Genomic DNA, 18,283 nt, shown 5'->3' on the forward strand with positions numbered 1-18,283 from the left:
GCCACGGAACTTTTCATGTCCATCTACTCTTATATTTCATGCTTGTTACAACTGACTTAACATACCAAGAACAATTATCATAAATTGATAGACATAAACTTTATTTATTTCCAATTAAATGGAAATGTTTTTAATATCACTAAGATTTAAAAAATGTGAAACTATCTAAGGACACTTATAAACCTTAAAGGGCCATTATACTAACTACATTTAAATTTGGTTCATGAAGGGACTGATTATCCAGTTTGTGAACATGTAAGCCCCCTGTAGCTCTCTTCCCATTCTTCCCAAGTAATTCGAAACTCCAGTTTGTGAGTAGTTTACAAGCTCCAAGGACATGATAACCAAAGGCTAAATGAGTTTTTAGCACTACTTGGAAGTTCCTATTTTGGGTGCCTTCTACCTCCACTAACTTTAACTGAGAATTACCAGTACTGTACAGAGTCCATTAATTTAAACTCTAATCATTTCACAAATGTTAATATTTCATCTTTATAATGACTGCATGGTAAAACACATGCTTCTTAAAATGCTATGGAGGAGAAACTTTAAAAAATGAAATTTATTAATCGGTTAAATCATGCTAGCCTATGGGACAGTGTTCATATTGTTCCAATTTCAAATTAACATTGGGGCAGCGTTACTGGGCCAGCTATAAAGCACCAAGCAGTGGGTAAAACTGACCTCCTTAGTCAGAGATACCGGAACACTGGCTAGTCACTGTGCAGATTTTCTGGGGTTTAAGATGTTCCCCTCTATCACAAATCTAAATTCTGGCACCCCTGTGCAAAACCTCAAGAACACGCCTTTTATTTAGTAAAGAGAAAAATTAAACTTCTATTAAAATATGCCAAAATAACAGATTTCTTTTCAAGAGTGATCATCTCTTTTTTTTTTAAAACAAAATCCCAGCCCTTTGTCATGAGCTTTTATTAGTTTCAGCATGATTTATTCAGGAATATTTCTACGGGATTAGGAGTAGAAGCAGAGTGTATGATCTGGCTGGGTCTCATTGTTAGCTACTGGGACGTCATGACTGGATGGCCAGGTCCTAAGTTGGACGGCATTAATCTTGCAGAGGTCTGTCTCTCTGGGTAGTAAACTCAGAAATGCCATTCTGAAGCTTAATTTAACTTCTTTGGCTCTCAGCAGCATGAGAGCAGAGGCCCTGAGGAGGCTTGCCCAGCACGCCTTTGCAGCATGGAGTAGAGAGGATCACGCTCCCGAAGCCAGCCCTGCATCAGGGGTCGGGGAAGAGACAAAAGAGATGCTCTGCCCTCGCCCTTCCCGAACTTAAAATCCAGTGCGCAAGGCAGGACTTAGGAAAATTAAACCATATTTGAAGAGGAAGAAACCTCCCGCGTACAGTAACTGCCAATTTGTGCCGCACAAATCAACACGGAAATAAGATTTCAAGGAGTTTCAAACAAATAGCTGGAGAGAGAGATAAGAAGGCAAATCTAAGATGGAAGAAAAGGTGGAGGGCTCGAGTGGAACATGCCAAGTCGAGGCCTGCACGCCTCTGGGTGAATCCGGCCTCCGGGCTGGAGAGGCAACGAGCAAGCCGAGTGCTGCCACCAGAGAACTAGGAAAACCAACAGAGGCTGCAGTGGGTCGGTTTAACTGAAAGGCGGTTTCCTTCTCCTCCATTTGCTCGGTCCCAATTGGAAGCGCACTGCGCGGCCTGCGCCGCGCTCTCGGCGGGTTCGGCGTGGGGGCGGGGAGGGAAGTACGGTAATGGGCGGGGCGGGGCGCGGGCGCGCTCCGGCTTTCCTCCTGCGCAGCGCTCCCGTCAGGGCAGGGGGCGGGGCGGCTATATTACGTGCGCGGCGCCGCCCCTGCGAGAGGACGTTGCGTGCTCGCTCGCGCCAGGCGAGTCTCCGCGTCTCCCTCGCGAACTCGGTGAAAGGAATTGGCGCCGTTCGACACCAGGCGGGTCCGCTCTGCAGCACGAACCCACCTCCAGCCGCAGCCGCAGCCGCCGCCCGGGCCGAGGAGCAGCCGCAGCAGCCGCCACCAGTGGCCGAGTGAGCGGAGCCGAGTTTGAGCCAGCGCCTAGCGGTGAATCGGGGCCCTCACCATGAGTTCCTCGCCTGTTAATGTAAAAAAGCTGAAGGTCTCGGAGCTGAAAGAGGAGCTCAAGAAGCGGCGCCTTTCCGACAAGGGCCTCAAGGCCGAGCTCATGGAGCGACTCCAGGCCGCACTGGACGACGAGGAGGCCGGGGGCCGCCCCGCCATGGAGCCCGGGAACGGCAGCCTAGACCTGGGCGGGGATTCCGCCGGGCGCTCGGGAGCAGGCCTCGAGCAGGAGGCCGCGGCCGGCGGCGACGAGGAAGAGGAAGAGGAGGAAGAGGAGGAGGAAGGGATCGCCGCCCTGGATGGCGACCAGATGGAGCTAGGGGAGGAGAACGGGGCCGCGGGGGCGGCCGACGCGGGCCCGATGGAGGAGGAGGAGGCCGCCTCGGAAGACGAGAACGGCGACGATCAGGGCTTCCAGGAAGGGGAGGATGAGCTCGGTGACGAGGAGGAAGGCGCGGGCGACGAGAACGGGCACGGGGAGCAGCAGCCTCAACCGCCGGCGACGCCGCAGCAACAGCCCCCACAGCAGCGCGGGGCCGCCAAGGAGGCCGCGGGGAAGAGCAGCGGCCCCACCTCGCTGTTCGCGGTGACGGTGGCGCCGCCCGGGGCGAGGCAGGGCCAGCAGCAGGCGGGAGGTAAGAAGAAGGCGGAAGGCGGCGGAGGCGGCGGTCGCCCCGGGGCTCCGGCGGCGGGTGAGTGCTGCGTTGTACGTTGCGCGCGGCGGGAGGCCCGCGCGGGGTGGGGACCATGCCCCAGGCCTGCCGGAGCCCCGCCGGGGGGAGGGAGCCCCGGGCGGGGGCCGCCGCGGGGGAGGCGCGGGGGGGGAGGGGGCGCGGGGAATCCCGCCCGCCCTCTGAGGCCTGGGCGGCCTCGGGCTCGGCGTGTGCGACGGTGGCGGCGGCGCCTCCATTATGTGGCTAGAGAGCCGGGGGGGAGCTGCAGCTGCCGCTGGAGGGGGAGGAGCCGCGGGCGGGTGGCGGGCGGGAGCCCCGTCGGCTCGCGGTGGCGCCGCCGCGCTGCGTGCGCGCGGTGCGGGCACATGTCTCGGGGGGAGGGGAGAGGCCCGAGGGCCCGGGGCGGGCGCGCTTTGGCGGCGCTGGGCCGCGGTATTGTGCAAGGAGCGCAGGGGCTCGGCGTGACGTCACTTCCGGCGGGAGGGGCCGGGCGGGGAGAGCGGGGCGGAAGATCAGTACAATGCGGCCGCGGGGAACGCGGGCCCGGGTGGGGGAGGGGCGGGGAGGGCGCGCGGGCTGGCCCGGCCCCTCCCCCCTTCCTGAACTCTCTTCGGGATACACGTGGGCTCGGGGCCTGGGCCGCGCTGGTCTCCAGGAGCTTTCTCGAACCTTCGAGTAGGCTGGCAAAATTAGGAATGTCTTTGGAGTGCGTCACTAACTCCAGGCCGGTTCCAAGCTGATTGTTCTTTGAATTCGCGTTGGATTCGTCGATTGAAAACGCTTACAAAAAAGAACGGGAGAGTCGGGCTTTTTGCGTCCGCAAACAGGAGGGGGACTCCCCACCCCCCCACCCCCCCGTTGTGTCGCGGCTTGGCCCCTTATGTTAGGGGTGTTGTGTGTTATAGGAGACGGCAAAACAGAGCAGAAAGGCGGAGATAAAAAGAGAGGGGTGAAAAGACCTCGAGAAGATCATGGCCGTGGATATTTTGAGTACATTGAAGAGAACAAGTATAGCAGGTAGAGGATGCCGATCTAGTTTTACCCGTCCCCCTTCTTTCCTGGGTAGGAAAAGCTGAATCAGGAGACAATTCTGTCTTTCAGAGCCAAATCTCCTCAGCCACCTGTTGAAGAAGAAGATGAGCACTTCGATGACACAGTGGTTTGTCTTGATACTTGTAAGTGAAGCTGTTTCTTTCCTTTCCTCCCCCAGTTACTAAATGTGGCGATTTTGGTTCCAAAACGTTAGAGAACTTAACTCAGTGTGCTGAACTTAAATGCAGAAAACAGTGTAAACCGTTTCTCTTAAAAGCAAGGAGATGATGATGGGTTGTATTCAGATTCTGGTAGCTAAATATTTAGTACAGCATCAGTTGTGTCGTATTGATAATTTTACAGGTTCCAGCAATTTGGTGGTATTTTTTATGACTAGAAAGTTCGCATTTGTAGGAATGTAAAATGAATGCCAGTTTTGGGTTTAGTTAGCTAATGGAAACTTGTAAGATTACCTGTAACTTGTCCTTATAGGCTCCTACAATAAAGTAATTTCATTTTTTTGGTAGAATTAAGTGAGCTATTTGGGCTAGTTAATATGTATTAATGACTTTTCCCATTAGCACACAAGTTTATTCCCTATTCTAAAAGATTGTAATATTACTTTTTCAATAACTGCTCTTTTGTTCTCAATTCCAGTTCAGTAGCTGCTGCTTTAACATAAGTTGATTTCTTCCAAAGACCTGGGGCAGCAGCAGTGGGCTATCACTGGGCTACTAGCTTTCTTCAGCAGCGAATGGTATCAATGGCAGCGCTGTAAACACTGCTACTTTACCCAGTTGGGTTGCAATTGAGTATGAGGAAGTATTGCAAACCTCTAAATGGGCCTTGGCTGTCAGATGTGTGGTTTTGTATAAAAACATTTTGTTGGTTTAGTATTTGATCAGAATGCACAATTTTTTCACTTTGATAAATAGAACAAAGTGTAGAAATAATTGCTTGAAAAGTAGGTAGTAAGGTGTGAACCAGCCCCATAGATCTAGGGAGTTAAAGTTTAGATTCCTATGTTTTTGGATACAAATTACTTTTAATTAGGTTTGTGAGACTGTAGATGTTAACTCTTAATTTCTTATTAAATATCCTTTACAGGTAGTCTAAGGGAGTCTTTTAAAAGAAAAAAAAAACTGCACGTGGAAAAATAGTTAACTTGAGAATTTTATTTTAAATAGTTCGGTTGCTTAAATACAAACTAAGTCAGAATTGGCAAGGTAGTGAAGTAATGATTGCAGAAGTTAACACTTATTCAAAGTAGATGGGCTTTTAGCTGATTACCTAGGAACGTCAACTCATGTATTGCTATCTATATTGGGTTCAAACGCAGTTGTTGAATCGAAAATTCTACCAGTGATAGGAATTTTGAAATTAAAGCTCATTTAAGGAGAATTCCAAACTGTAGATCTAATTTCCTTTCATCAATAAAAACTTAAAACAGCTTTTTAATTTGAGGTGAGAACAAGAAGGTGCATGCTAATGAGCCACTGACCCAGAGGTAGCTAGGTTAAAGACCTTTCGGATTTGGGTAATCCGGGGAGTGGATAATCCCCTGTTGTTACTGACCAACTGGCAAGCCTGGGGAAAAGGGACTTAAAATACTGTAATATTAACAGTGTTAGACAACCAGGTTTGCACTTTGCTAGGTTGAGGCTGCCTTCCTCACAAGTTTGAGAAAGAATTTAGAATCTAGAGCCCCTGTAAAATTACAAAGTGCAGATCAACAGCTCATACTCCTGTATTTTAAAGTATGTGGTCATGGCCTCCCTTCAGTTTTTTTTGTGGCACTGGTAAATTCTACCTGGTTCTGGCATGCTTCACTTTGATTTCCTGCTATCCTCTACTGCTTGCCTCTAAATCAAGGTAAAGAGCAGAGCAGGTATGTATCCCTGTCACATTGTCTTGATTATTTTATATATTTAAAATACACATTAAACCTTGGTGTTTTTGGTTTTGTAGGCAGTTTACACTTCAGTTCATAATTTGGTGAGAGTGACTTGGTGGGAGTGGGGCTTAAAGTGAAGATCAGAACAGCAGCATGATCTGTAGAAGCAGTGTGTTCCATGCAACTTTAGAACTATGCAAGAATGTAATAACCAGGTTTTGTCTATGTAGCAGATGTATTTACATTGGATGTCAAAAGAAATAATATGGTATTTGATATAATTGCAGATAATTGTGATCTACATTTTAAAATATCAAGAGACCGCCTCAGTGCTTCTTCCCTCACTATGGAGAGTTTTGCTTTTCTTTGGGCTGGAGGAAGGGCATCTTATGGTGTGTCAAAAGGCAAAGTCTGTTTTGAGATGAAGGTAAATGCAGTTTTGTGATTTTTTTTTTTTTTTTTTTTTTTAAGAACCTTTGTGAGTTTCCATTTGCCTGACAAAGGTGTGAATGGAATTTATCTTTGAAGCTTCTGTGGATTAGAAGAGGGGCTTGGAAAACCTGTTCTATAACAGTTCAACCGTATCTGCTAACGTCAAATTTGTGTTGGTAGAGTCAGCCTATTTTTATTTAGGGTGCTCCTTTTTTTATTAGGCACTTGAAAGGCCTGCGAAGGGTTTAAAAATAATTTGGTTAGGCTTCAAGTTTTGTTCCAGAGCAAAACATGTTAAATGTATGTTTTAATTGGATTTGAGTCGAGAATCTGTAATTTTTGAAACATTAACTGTTCTTTTAAATGTGAGTCAACCAAGGACTTGACTTGAACCTTTTTAGTTCCAAGTTCCAAACTTCTCTGTCAATTTTTAAATTTCTTGTAAATGTAGGGGAAAGATGGTGGGGTAGAATGGGTGTCTTTGTATTGGTAACTAGAGAAGAATTAGCCCACTACCCAGATGAAAGGTTTATCTTCCTCGTAATCATTTATGATTTGATTTTCAGGTTACAGAGAAGATCCCAGTAAGGCATTTATATACAAAAGACATTGACATACATGAAGTTCGGATTGGCTGGTCACTAACCACAAGTGGAATGTTGCTTGGTAAAGTTCCCATTTGAGTAGTATGTGCTGATGCGTGTTTAGGGTGTGATTTCAGTAGTTACACTCCAAGGCATTCTAAACCTTCTGCCTGTTTTATATCCATTTTGTTAGTATTTTAGGCATGGATGATACTACTAGCTTGTAGTAGGTATCAGCTGACTTTCAGGTTTTTTTCCTTTACGATTACTTGTTTTATGATGAGTGGGTTAAAAGTCACTATCCCATGGTAATGAAGTTTCTCAAATAGTTACATAACCCACCTGGCTCGTTAAATTTCATCTAGATAAAGTGTAAGTGGAAGAATGTTAGATTATATACTCATTTCTTTTGATTCCCTCCATCTCGAATGTTAAAATATGTGGGTCATTGGACTGTTTCAAACAATCGATTTCATGAAAGTTAATTATTTTCTTAGGTGAAGAAGAATTTTCTTATGGGTATTCTCTTAAAGGAATAAAAACATGCAACTGTGAGACTGAAGATTATGGAGAGAAATTTGATGAAAATGATGTGATTACATGTTTTGCAGTAAGTCGGCTAAATTTCTATGTATATAAGTGAGAAATTACTAGCTAGGAATTTTTTTTAGCGAACGATCACAATTAGGCAGACAGGCAGGCAGAGGGAGAGGGAGAAACAGGCTCCCTGCTGAGCAGGGGGCCGATGCGGGACTTGATCCCAGGACTCTGGGATCGTGACCTGAGCCAAAGGCAGACGTGTAACCGACTGAGCTACCCAGGTTCCCCCAGCTAGGAATTTTTTTAAAGGTATATCAGTGTTAGCCTTCAACATTAACCATTTTGACTGAAAACTACTTAACATGAAGTTGACCTGAAAATCTAGGCTGTTAAGGCAGCATTGTTTCTGCTTCTAGATACATGTGTTTCATTCTTTATAACTGTTATAAAGTCCCTTAACATTTAACCTAAATATGCTTTCTATAGGATATGCTTCGTTCCTCATTTAAATTTTGAAGTTTTTTTGGAAGTAGTTTTTTTTTTTTTTTAAAGTTTATAGGATGCAGATTAAAACGGTTAATTTTTTTCTGATTCAACAGAACTTTGAAAGTGATGAAGTAGAACTCTCCTATGCAAAGAATGGGCAAGATCTTGGCATTGCCTTCAAAATCAGTAAGGAAATTCTTGCTGGAAGGCCACTCTTTCCGCATGTTCTCTGCCACAACTGTGCGGTTGAATTTAATTTTGGTCAGAAGGAAAAGCCATATTTTCCGATACCGGAAGATTATACTTTTATCCAGAATGTCCCCTTAGAGGATCGAGTTAGAGGACCAAAGGGGCCTGAAGAGAAGAAAGATTGTGAGGTAAGTGGGTTTTTTTTTTTTTAAGGCATTTGAAGATTACTTCTGTTTGGCAATAATGACACTTGGAAGATCTGGATGATTGCTCTGTTTCATTCTGCCATGCCCGTTGCTAGCAGCCAGTGGTTTTTCTTTTAGTTAGCTGTGTTCTTTAGAGTGTTGAGTTTCCAAAAATTCCTTTGTTTTTAGGGCAATGGAAATTTATATATATAATCTAAACTGGGTTCTTGTGCATTTAAAAACGTGTAAGGAAGTCTTGGATGGCTCTAGTGATAGCGGAATACCATTCCTTTCTGTTGTAGGTTGTTATGATGATTGGTTTGCCAGGAGCTGGGAAAACCACCTGGGTTACTAAACATGCAGCAGAGAATCCTGGTAAATACAACATTCTTGGAACAAACACCATAATGGATAAAATGATGGTAAGTAAAATATTTAGGGTGTGATCTCAGCATTTTAAAAAGACCAGAAGTATTCTTTTGCCTGTTGTCTTTATGCGTTTTGTTAGTGTTTTAGAGATAGGAGTTTGTCAAAGTTAAATTGGGTACTTAAAGTAGAAGGGTGTAAGGTAAAGTGCCTCCCAGTGGCTAGGTTTTATTTTTTCTATAAAATTTTTTGAACTATCAACTTTCAGTAGCTAAAGAAGAAGTGAACAGCAGAGGATTTTATTACATGGTAAAGTGATCCTTTTCATAATGATAATGAGGAAAGGCAGTGTTTAAATTAGCAAATGTCTGGTTTCCACATACATCTAAGCTGATAGTAGAAAAAATAGGCTTCACTTACAAGTTCAAAGAACTTTTTAACTTTTAAAATAGGTGGCAGGGTTTAAGAAGCAGATGGCTGATACTGGAAAACTGAACACGCTGTTGCAGAGAGCTCCCCAGTGTCTTGGAAAGTTTATTGAGATTGCTGCCCGTAAGAAGCGAAATTTCATTCTGGATCAGGTAAGCTGGAGCTTTGAGGTTGAAAAAGGAATGGATTGTTGGGTTTGGTGTTGAGCTAATATTTGGGTTTATAAACTTTGTTTTTAAGACAAACGTGTCTGCTGCTGCCCAGAGGAGAAAAATGTGCCTGTTTGCAGGCTTCCAACGAAAAGCTGTTGTAGTTTGCCCGAAAGATGAAGACTACAAGCAAAGAACACAGAAGAAAGCAGAAGTCGAGGGAAAAGACCTACCAGAACACGCAGTCCTCAAAATGAAAGGCATGGAATTTAATTCTATTACTGTGTTAAATCTTACGTGATTTATGTCTGTGAACTCGAATGAACGTCATCTGCCAGTGATACTGTTCGACAGAGTCACGTTCGCTCTACATAAATGAATGTGTTTATTTCTGTTTTTAGGAAAACATGTTAGTAAACCAGGAGTAGACAGCATAGTGTGGTTTGAAAGAATGACAGCCACTTGAGTTTAGGCTTCAGGGTTGTGGAGTCTTGGGCTTTTAAGCTAATCTGACCTTATTCCTTGTAGGAAACTTCACGCTGCCCGAGGTAGCTGAGTGCTTTGATGAAATAACCTACGTTGAACTGCAGAAGGAGGAAGCCCAAAAACTTCTGGAGCAATATAAGGAAGAAAGCAAAAAGGCGCTTCCGCCAGAAAAGAAACAGAACACTGGCTCGAAGAAGAGCAATAAAAATAAGAGCGGCAAGAATCAGTTCAACAGAGGCGGTGGCCACAGAGGCCGTGGTGGCTTCAACATGCGCGGTGGCAACTTCCGAGGAGGAGGCAAGTTGGCTTGGAGTGTGGGCCTTGTTTGCTTCGGGGTGGAAACAAGTGATGAGAGTCTCGTCATTTGGGGTCTGTATGTGGTTTAGCGGAGTTTGACCTAGGACATTCAACTCGGGTTGATCCTGCTGCCCTAGGAACTGGTTGAAAATGTTGTGACTTGATAAACACATGTAGGTTATGTGAGTGGTTAAATTAAACATTGTGCTTGTCTTCGGAAGTGATTTTCTCCTCCAATACAGGACTGGTCCGGAGGAACCTGTGGTCCCGTGAACACGCTGTTAAACTAATGCTCTCTTTGTAGCTCCTGGGAACCGCGGCGGCTATAACCGGAGGGGCAACATGCCCCAGAGAGGTGGCGGTGGCGGGGGCAGCGGCGGCATTGGCTACCCGTACCCTCGTGGCCCTGTGTTCCCCAGCCGAGGCGGCTACTCCAACAGAGGCAACTACAGCAGAGGTGGGATGCCCAACAGAGGGAACTACAACCAGGTGAGGATTGAATTCCCTCCAGGCCTGCTGACCGTGGGACTCAGTTTGGGGGGTGGCAGGGGCACGCCCCCAGCCTCAGTAAGAATCGGAAGCGGCGCGGTGACGGAAGAGAGGATGAGGCCCGCTGAACTTCGATTTTCAGGTGAACTAGCATTGAGTCAGGGGATGCCTTAGATGAATGAATTGTACGCCTGAGAACAAACCAGAGGGTGCCCCGAGCTTCATAATTTCTAGCAACCGACCCATTTCTGTGCTGCTGGCCCCCACATACAAACCTTCTGACAAGCCGTGCTGAGTTCTCAAAGATGGCTTTTTCTCTCACCCCCCTCCCCAGAACTTCAGAGGACGAGGAAACAATCGCGGCTACAAAAATCAATCTCAGGGCTACAACCAGTGGCAGCAGGGTGTAAGTAACTTCTTATGTGCTATGGACACTAATTGTATTTGAAGTTCCTAAGAAGCAGTCTTGAAAAACTTGTCCAGGGATTGGAGTGTTGATAAGTGTTACAGGGCAAGGTGTGAATATAGGTGGAGTTTGCTGTAATTTAACGTTATATAATAAAATATTCTTTAATACAGACGGTTCTTTTTATTGCTAGCCTTAATTGTATAAACTAACCAAGTCATGATGTGTTTTCTTTTTGTAATGTGTTTTATTGATAATAATGGGATTAATACTAACTAAATCTGGTTTGGTAGAAATCAGAGGTATGACAGGTATAAATTTGTTTCCAGCAATTACTCTGAATTAGATTGTCATTTCCTAAAAGCAGTTTGAGTGGCTTATTGATGTTTTTTCTTTAAAAAAAAAATTTTCTCTTACAGCAATTCTGGGGTCAGAAGCCATGGAGTCAGCATTATCACCAAGGATATTATTGAATACCCAAATAAAACGAACTGATACATATTTCTCCAAAACCTTCACAAGAAGTCGACTGTTTTCTTTAGTAGGCTAACTTTTTAAACATTCCACAAGAGGAAGTGCCTGCGGGTTCCTTTTTTAGAAGCTTTGTGGGTTGATTTTTTTTCTTTTCTTTTTTGTACATTTTTAATTGCAGTTTTAAAGTGAATCGTAAGAGAACCTCAGCATTGTGCACGATAAGAGAATGTGTCAGTATTTCAGGGTTCTACATTTTATCTGTAAAATGTGACTTTTTTTTTTTATCACAACAAAAGTAAAATGTTGCTTTGTACCTGGTGTCTTTTATTAAGAATTTACTCCCCCCATTTCTCACAGAGATAACAGTCGGGAGTCATTGTCACAATATAATAGAAATGTTAGCAACCAGATTCATGTAAGGACTAAGTAGTCCTCATGAATTGCATAAGACTCTGTACTGCTCATAGTACACTCCATCCTCTCTGTAGTTTGCTGAGTAGTGGAGGGGGAAGGCTTCAAGAGTAGTTTCCGACAATAACTGGGAAGGCTTTTTCTTTTTTTAAATAACAATGGAATTGGCATAATTGGGAATGAAGATAAAACTTGGAACCAAGATAGAGAAGATGGAGTGTATGTAGAAGGGCTGTTAAAAATGTAAAACTTGGTTGCATTATTTGTGGAGGCTCAAACTTGTGAAGGTTCAATACCATACTTTTTCCATTTGTTCTGCATTTTGATTCTGAAAAGAAAGCTGGCTTTGCCCATTTCTTATTAAAAAAACTTGTTGTAAATCCAGTTGTCTAATGGGATCTATATGAAGTTAGCTATGTCTGTATGCCCTTCTCCCACAAAATACTGTATAACTAGTGTGCTTGTAGTAGTTTACTCCACCATCTTTGTAAGCTAATGACATTGTGAGTCACCCATTTATATCTTAATTTTTAATCATGTCAGTTCTTGAATGGGTATCTCCTTAGCCTGCTGATTTCTTTTTCTTTCTAAAGAAAGTGGGTGGAGAAATTAATTTAGACGTTTGTTTGCAATAAAAAGAATTCATTTTACTCTTGTTTTGGGATTCTCGCCATCAAGGTTCAAAATCCCTTTATAAAACTCCCAAGAGGAGAAAATTTAAGTGTGTGCTTTCTGGACAGCTTATTCTTTACTCTGTACTTGGAACATTTAGGTTTTAAAAACTTAAATGTATACTGACAATTGACTTTGAATTATGAAGTAAAGTTGAATTCTTCCTTCCCCTCCCCCACAGATGACTTAACATTTTAATGAGGGGAAATGGTGTACTGGCTGGGAGAAGTTAACACTCCGTTTACCATCTTTACCAAATGCTAATGGCTGTCCTCAACCGAATATCTTATACGCACCTATCTAATACATGAAACTCTGGGAAGAGATGCTTTTAGAAGCCATCATGCGAGCCAGTCATTGATTTCACTACTACACAACACTGCTAACTTAACCGTAGCTATGTGACAACATTAGATCCCCTAATTGTAATTCTATTGGGTTTGCACAGAACACTTAATCTTAAAGGACCCTCACTGATGTGAAGTGAGGAATCAGGAGTCAAACTGTAGAACTAAAACTCGACTTCAGTCTAGTGTTTTGGTGGTGTTTCAGGTTGCTTCTGGTAAGTTTAGGTTTGTTTATATTTCTGTTTGCTTAGATTTTTGTTGTAGCCATTTTAAATCAGATCTTTAACTTCTTCATACTCCTAGGAATTCTGCTACAAGCTGAGCTGGAGTTGAGTTTTAGATGGTGGTGTAGGTTTAGTTGATAAATTTTTGAAACAAAGGCTAATCCTGTAATTACCGTAAGAACACTTAACAGTACAAGGCAGTGTCTCGAGGGCTTTGGTTTTTAGCAGTTAGCTTACTGGTAGCAGCTGCTGGCGTGAACTATTTCTCGGTGTACATTATAATTACGAGGATTGCATAGACTGACCCGGGGGAAAAGTTCAGGCTTTGTTGCTAATCAGTGTTTTAGGTACCTTTGAAGAATCTTGGATCTATCTTCTAGTTTAAAATTGCTTAACTTAACGGAATTCATATTCTAATAATCGCAGTGGGAGAGAGTAATGGCCAAATAACACTTTGGTAGATTGTCATGCCTTGTGTAGCCCAGAAAATTTTGGGAAGAAAGGTGAATAGATGGAGATACTGTCCAGGAAAACATTAAAATTTCCAGAAGCAGTCTAAAGATAGAATTAATATGTATGGAAAGAAATAATTTTAGTGTTTTAAGAAATTGAGAAGAAGGAAGTGTAGCAGATAGCAAGCAAGCGAAAGGGAGAAAAATAAGGAATGCCATTTGGCAGAGTAAGATCTGTCAATGAGAAACTTGGTTTAGTCTTTGCCCCTCCTCTTGCCTGCCTCTGTCTGTGGTAAGCAGACACCAGATAAACTAAAGACGTGGTTCTGAGCACGTCTCAGCTATGCCTGTGAGACTGCGGTTGCTTTGCCTGTGAGACTGCGGTTGCTTTGAGTGGTGCTTTCCCCAGAAAGTTTTTCAGGGAGTCAAACCGACCATCCTGAGTCAGGTGCTGGGTCAGATTGGTCAGCTACGGTCCGGTGAAAACAGCATGAATAGGTTAACGAGGAAAGAAGGCAAAACACTTCAAGATAGAAATGAAGTAACCCATGCTGTCCCATAGAACATTTTCTTTGTTGCTGGTAGGTTACATCTTGTCACTCCTGTCTGGCCTTTGACAGAGGGCTCTGGCTTGGACCGAGGAGGCCAGGACTAACCTCTGGCCCTGATACCCAGGTCTGTCACAATAAGATGAAATCTTAGAATGAAGCATGAGTCAAGTCAGTCTGACATTGAAATGACGAAGCCATATTAAATGCACAAAACAAGCTCACATTTGCCTAGGGTAGGTCCTGTCCAACGATAAGGACAATGAAACTAGAGGTCCTGAGCACTAATGAGGTGTTGAAGCTTCTTAAAAGACCGTTTTCTTTGCAAAAGTACTTAAAATTTTTCCAGGAAAGTATGTTTTTCACTTTCTGGAGAGTTTACATTCATGGACAGATTATGTTCTGTATTTAATGTTTGTATCAGTTCGAGTTGAATGACTTGTTTTTCTGTGAGGTTAATATAAATTGGCTTTTTATCCTAGGATCATTTAAGTCCCATTGCACCAATAAAAATGAAGTATTTCATAGCTTTTTTAAGCAGTGGTACAGACTTGTCACATACAGAGACCTGATGATAGGTCTATGGGAGTCTATCTGATACTTTTAAAAAGCTGAAACCAGAATAAGCTGCTACTGAGGAAGGCGTAAATCTATCTTTTATAGCCCAAGTCTTAGTTTCTGATATTAAACATACATGTGCGTCTTAAAAACAGTTTCCGTAATTCCCTCTTTACATGTAACTATAAAATGTGTTTTAAAAAGCGGGTGGAACTTGTAGCAGAGAATGATTCTCCGCTCCCACCCCCCAGAATATTCCGTAAAATACTGTGGAAAGATGAATACGATATTTTTTGTAAAGCCATTTTCTCCTAAATTTTTTTAAATGGTTTGAATCTAAACTTTGTTGTTCATGTTTCTGGGGCTCTGAGAGAAACTTGGTTTCAGTTTAAATGTTTTTAGTAATGGTAAAAAGCAAGGATACGTAGTGTTCCGGCCTTGGCAATAGGTTGCAGTAGTTACGCACAAGCCTTAAAGGATATTAAGTTAGGGTTACCTGCATTGGCTCTCCCTAAACAGCAATTTGGATTTACTAGTCAATGGAGACCAGTCTCTTCAAATCCTTAATAGCCTAAACTTACTTAAAACTACAGTGCCCTTTTGATATGTGGAACCTTTTGTTGGGATCATTTTTAGATTTGAATCTTCTTTTTAGCCCTACTGTTGTCCAGCTGCTTCTCCACTAATTTACTAACCTTGATATTTAAAATAAACCCTTCAGAATTATTTTGGAAGTGACCTAAAAGTGTGCTGATGGATACAGTATGTATCTCTTGAGAGTGTGGGGTAGGACAAAAAACCCAGGATCCCCAATATCTTAACATTCCAAAGTTTTTGTATATGTGAAGTTGAATAGTTGAAATAACCTACCTTAATAGTATATTTTTACTATGTTTTGCTAAAAACATGCTATTTTATTTGGTGGTCACACTTTGTTGATTTCAACATGTGGGCAGCTGGAGCCCCCCAAAATAAGAGTGCTTTAGATAGGTGGGAAGTAAGGATGTACTGTCCCATCCTAACCAGTTGACTAAAAATATAGGTGATTGAATATAATTAATTAGGTTGCCTAAGGAACTTAATTTAGTCTGTAAGGCTTAGTAGATTGTAAAATATTACCATTCGTAATGTTAACCTAGAATTACTTTTAAAATGTGACACCTGTGTATCTCATGAGGTTACGTTGGGGATGTGCTGTCCATGTGGAAAGCTGAAGAAGGACAGGTTTTTGGCATGATGTAGATAACTGGGGAATTTAAGTTGTGATTGTAGATCAGTATTTGTAAGGGAACAAATAGATAAACTGCTAGGCCAGCACATCAGTAATCACTGGTTAGGTAAGTTATTGAGACAAGGACCTTAACTATGTGCTTAAATTTGTATTTATTTAGTTATTGCCTGGGAATATTACAATTGTTTTCTCCCTTCTCATGCCAGGATTCAACATATACTTGCATCTTGACAAGGAACAGGGGTTTTGCTTTTAGACAAAGCTGGATCTTTGGGTATGAGAAACAATATTCTATAGTCGAAGGTGTTGCGATAATACCATCTAGGTAAATAGAGCAATGTCTTCACAGAAAAGTGGACTATTTGCTGCCCCGTAACCGAGTGCGTTGCGCACCTGTGGTGTAGCTCGGCCTGCGCTGCTGGCGGTTTTGCAGGGATTAGAGGCTAGAGAGCCGACCTGTGTAATAAACACGGAGCTGTGGCTGATGGCATGTGCTTTCCTGCCATTTCTGTAACAGTTCGTGATCTTAGAGGAAGTAAAGTCAGTTTTGTACAGTAAAATATTCTGTACTTGTCAAGCACTTGAGAAGCAAATCCACAAATTCGCATCCGCGAAAAAATTAAGAAACAAAACAAAAGCCAAGAACAATGAGATGACCGGTATAGTCCGCTAACCTGTGACGTAAAAGCTTTGAAGAATTAGGGCATGCAGAGAGAAGGTGAGGTAAAATCCATACTTCTGAAGAATGGTTGGGGTTTATTGAATGGCAAGTAACAGGTAGCTATTAATAGAAGGTATCCTTTCTGTTGTCTGTAGTTAAGGGAGTGGGAGCATCGTGGTCAAGTACAGTAAAAGGTTCCAACTTAATATATATTTTTTTAAAGTAATAAAGCAAAAAAAAAAAAATGCTGATTTAAATTTCATCTCCTTTTCCTTAGTCTGTCCATGTGAATGTGCTGTGTGGAAGAGTAAAAGGGCCCAACTAAATGTGTTCCAGTGATTCCAATAGGTATTCCAAATTAATTGCTGCTTGTACATTTAACACTTGTTGTATTGGGCTTCCAGGATCACCTTAATTAGAACTCCCTTATTTAAAAGGATGGGAAAAGGAAATAAGTGGTAACCCAGATTGGGTAGATTGTATAAACAGGAAAAAAAGGTTTTCTAACTTTCCTTTGCATACCTGAAATGTGAAATAGTTGGTGGTGTAATGTTAAGCAGTTTGCGGTCCTCTTTGCCTAGGTTTAAGACTGTATGCAAATGGAGCCGAATCCTTGTAAGGTTCTAATGGTTCAAATTCCTTGTTTTAACTTTTTGTGAGACCCTCATTTTAATACTTCCCACTTGCAGAACTTAAATACTTTAAATATTTTAATGCAGAAAAATGAATCTTAGATACTTATGTCCTTGTTTTTCCCAGCCTTCTGTGTCTATGCGAAATGCACAAATACTTCTTACTAGCTTATAAACACTTGGAAACTAGATTGAGAGCCTTTTGGAGAATGAGGAGATAGGACTCCATTACCAAAAAATCAACTATAGGAAGTAAATTTAAATTGTAAAGACAGAAGGAAGGGCTCAGTGTGACCTCTGATTGTGCCTCCAGAGCATGTAATTTCTCATTGCCCTGAAGTCATTTAAAGACTTGGTAAGAAGCTTAGAGGTAATCTATTCTTCCCACCACATACTCCAGAATAATGTATCTTGGTGAAATGAGAGGACCTGGGTGCTATACTGATTTGAAATGTAGCTGTCAGGATTTGAATACAGTTCTGTGTCAGCTAAAAATCTAATGGCTTCTGAAAGAGCAGACAGCTCGGTTTCAGACCAAAAGGTAAAAATCATAACTATTTTGTTCATTTGAGGGGAAAAAAAACCCGTTAAAACTAGAAGAACATTGTTTCAAAAGTAAACTTTGAATTCAGATGGCAAAGCATAGGTTTCATTTCCTATGACTTGTCCTCACAGTCTAAACGGAAGAAACATTTCTAGGGAAACCGATCCATTAAGAAACCAGTGTTTACAGATTACTTTGATTTCCTAAGGACAGGCCATCTAAGGTGGTTTAACAGATTTTGTTAACTTGATCTAAACTTCTAAAAAGGGAACAGTAGAAGCCTTTTTATATTTGTACCTGCTTATAATGTCTCTGGTAGTTTTGTCAAGATAGAAATACTTGGGGAAATCATCTGCATTCTAGAAAACTGAAGAGAAAGGCAAATGTAGTTGTTGAAAACTACTTGCAACACAATCTGTAGTGCTCATGTTACAAGCTTCAAAATGTAACACTTCTTTTAAGACCTTTGTAGTAAGTTTTTGTCCCTAAAGCTTCCTATTTTAAGAGAAAAAGATGGAGCTTATTGCATAAAATAAGCTGTGTAAAGTGCCAGTATTTGGGTGGTAGAGGATATTGGTATATTGTCCTGATTGAATGACCACTGGACCCTATTAAGATGCTTCCAAAAAATATTCTAGAGGACCATTAAAAATCAGAACTCTAGCAATGGCTTTAACTTTTCTACTTAAGATTTTGTTTACCCAAGTAAAGTACATATATATATATATATATATTAACATGAATTTTAAAGGGGTGCCTTGACCCCCATCCACTACAGATTTTTATCTAGGAATAGAAGGATTCAAACCCTA

The 18,283-nt window shown here is 42.3% G+C and overlaps 1 protein-coding gene across 2 annotated transcripts; it reads left to right on the forward strand.

Moving 5' to 3' along the window:
* The first annotated feature begins 1,834 nt into the window (after positions 1-1,834).
* On the forward strand, positions 1,835-12,578 carry HNRNPU (heterogeneous nuclear ribonucleoprotein U). Of its 2 annotated transcripts, none has more exons than XM_032389273.1 (14): positions 1,835-2,771; positions 3,659-3,770; positions 3,855-3,928; positions 5,967-6,106; positions 6,678-6,777; positions 7,193-7,305; positions 7,835-8,098; positions 8,398-8,517; positions 8,914-9,042; positions 9,131-9,299; positions 9,568-9,822; positions 10,127-10,311; positions 10,646-10,717; positions 11,137-12,578. In XM_032389273.1, the coding sequence occupies exons 1-14, from the start codon at positions 2,081-2,083 to the stop codon at positions 11,188-11,190; spliced, it is 2,478 nt and encodes an 825-aa protein (XP_032245164.1). In that variant the 5' UTR covers positions 1,835-2,080; the 3' UTR covers positions 11,191-12,578. The 2 variants fall into 2 exon arrangements, with proteins under 2 accessions (XP_032245164.1, XP_032245165.1); XM_032389274.1 differs by having other exon boundaries at positions 1,835-2,714.
* Positions 12,579-18,283: the final 5,705 nt, after the last annotated feature.

The sequence above is a fragment of the Phoca vitulina genome, unplaced genomic scaffold (genome assembly GCF_004348235.1).
Source record: "Phoca vitulina isolate PV1807 unplaced genomic scaffold, GSC_HSeal_1.0 scaffold54, whole genome shotgun sequence".
NCBI classification, from domain to species: domain Eukaryota; kingdom Metazoa; phylum Chordata; class Mammalia; order Carnivora; family Phocidae; genus Phoca; species Phoca vitulina.